The following is a 1,317-nucleotide window of genomic DNA, read 5'->3' on the forward strand; positions in this document are numbered from 1 at the left end:
CTAGAAAATAAGGTACGTGCCTTGCAGGAACTCAAACAAACATGGGATTATGTGAATCCTGTACTGCAGAGCCTCTGCTCAGAATGATCTCATTTCCCTATTTAAACATTCATTAAAGATTTCTGCATCTTAGTTCAAGTCTTCAATATTCTTTTCGACCGTGTGTGGCCTCCAGAGATGCCCAGAGAGAGTGGATTTGCTCCTGGCGGGTAAAGGATGAATGTTTGTGGAGATCCTTCTCCATTCCCAGAAGAATGAGAGGGTATGAGATACTGCAGAGGCTTGTCTCTCAGCATTGTCTCTTGCAGCTGAAGAAGATATTCCTGGCAGTGGCAGAGGAAGCAACTATTGGCCGTTGATTGCAGTGTTTATGCCTACAGCTACCTACACAAGGGAGAACACAGCCTTGGCAATGCTGAGGAAAAGCTCTGACTGTGTGGAAGGTCATGGGAATAAGCAACCCTGTGGGCTCGTAAGAACAGGGCTCTTCTGCTCTCATATGTACTGCACTGGGGAAGGAGCAGAGAGTAGGAGATGGAATAGAACTGTGTGAATGTCTTTCCGTTGTCAAACACAGCTTGTGTTGCGTGTAATGCCGTCTTGTCCACCTCAAAAGTAACTCTGTCTGACTGACATGGGCCTCAGTCAATGACTGCTATGGCTGCAGTGCTCATTTCTGTCGAGAACTCAGGGAGGTGCACCCTGGTCAGGATGGAGTTTGGCGGCCATGCAGGCAGCGCCCCCTGCGGGCCCGGACAGCACTGTGCCCCCGCCCCGCCCTAAGCGGTTCGTGCCCGGCCGCAGCCCCGGCTCGTCTCCCTGTGCTACCAACGCGCAGAAATACACCGCCGCGTCGCCGAGCCGGGGCCGGGCGAGACACAGGGCGCTGGAGCGCCGGTCTGCCGAAACCCACAGCCTCCCCTCCGGGTCCGACACCTCCTTGGAACCCTTCAAGGCACTGACGAGGAATGCGGGTCCTCGGCCCGGGAGCTGGCGGTACCAGTGGATGACTTCGCTGACCTGTATGTTGGGGTGTGAGCAGGTGATGTTGATTTCGGTGCCCTCGGTGATCTGTGCCGCCGGCTCCTGCTGCACCTGGGCTCTGCTCACAGCCACTGCCGTGAGGAGAACAAGAAGGAAACTCAGAAAATCCATTTTCTCCCACAGAAATTTCGTGCACAGGAGAGAGGTGCACGACGTCGGAGAGAAGCCGAAGGGCCAGAGGCGAGCGCGGCCCCGGCCAACCGTTGACCCCGCAGTCTGGCCCCGCCGGCGGCAGCCCCGCGCACCCAGAAGCACCGCGGCCAGCCCCGCCAC

General features: G+C 56.6%; 1 gene segment (V, D, J or C); it reads right to left on the reverse strand.

The window, feature by feature from the left end:
- Nucleotides 1–313: 313 nt before the first annotated feature.
- Nucleotides 314–1,311, reverse strand: LOC104916899 (the record flags this gene model as incomplete). The annotated part of the segment is given in 2 exon segments: nucleotides 314–1,115; nucleotides 1,290–1,311. Coding segments are annotated over 2 exon segments (450 nt in total), but the record flags the coding sequence as incomplete, so codon positions are not given.
- Between the last annotated feature and the right edge of the window lie 6 nt (nucleotides 1,312–1,317).

Source organism: Meleagris gallopavo, unplaced genomic scaffold (genome assembly GCF_000146605.3).
Source record: "Meleagris gallopavo isolate NT-WF06-2002-E0010 breed Aviagen turkey brand Nicholas breeding stock unplaced genomic scaffold, Turkey_5.1 ChrUn_random_7180001950885, whole genome shotgun sequence".
NCBI classification, from domain to species: Eukaryota; Metazoa; Chordata; class Aves; order Galliformes; family Phasianidae; genus Meleagris; species Meleagris gallopavo.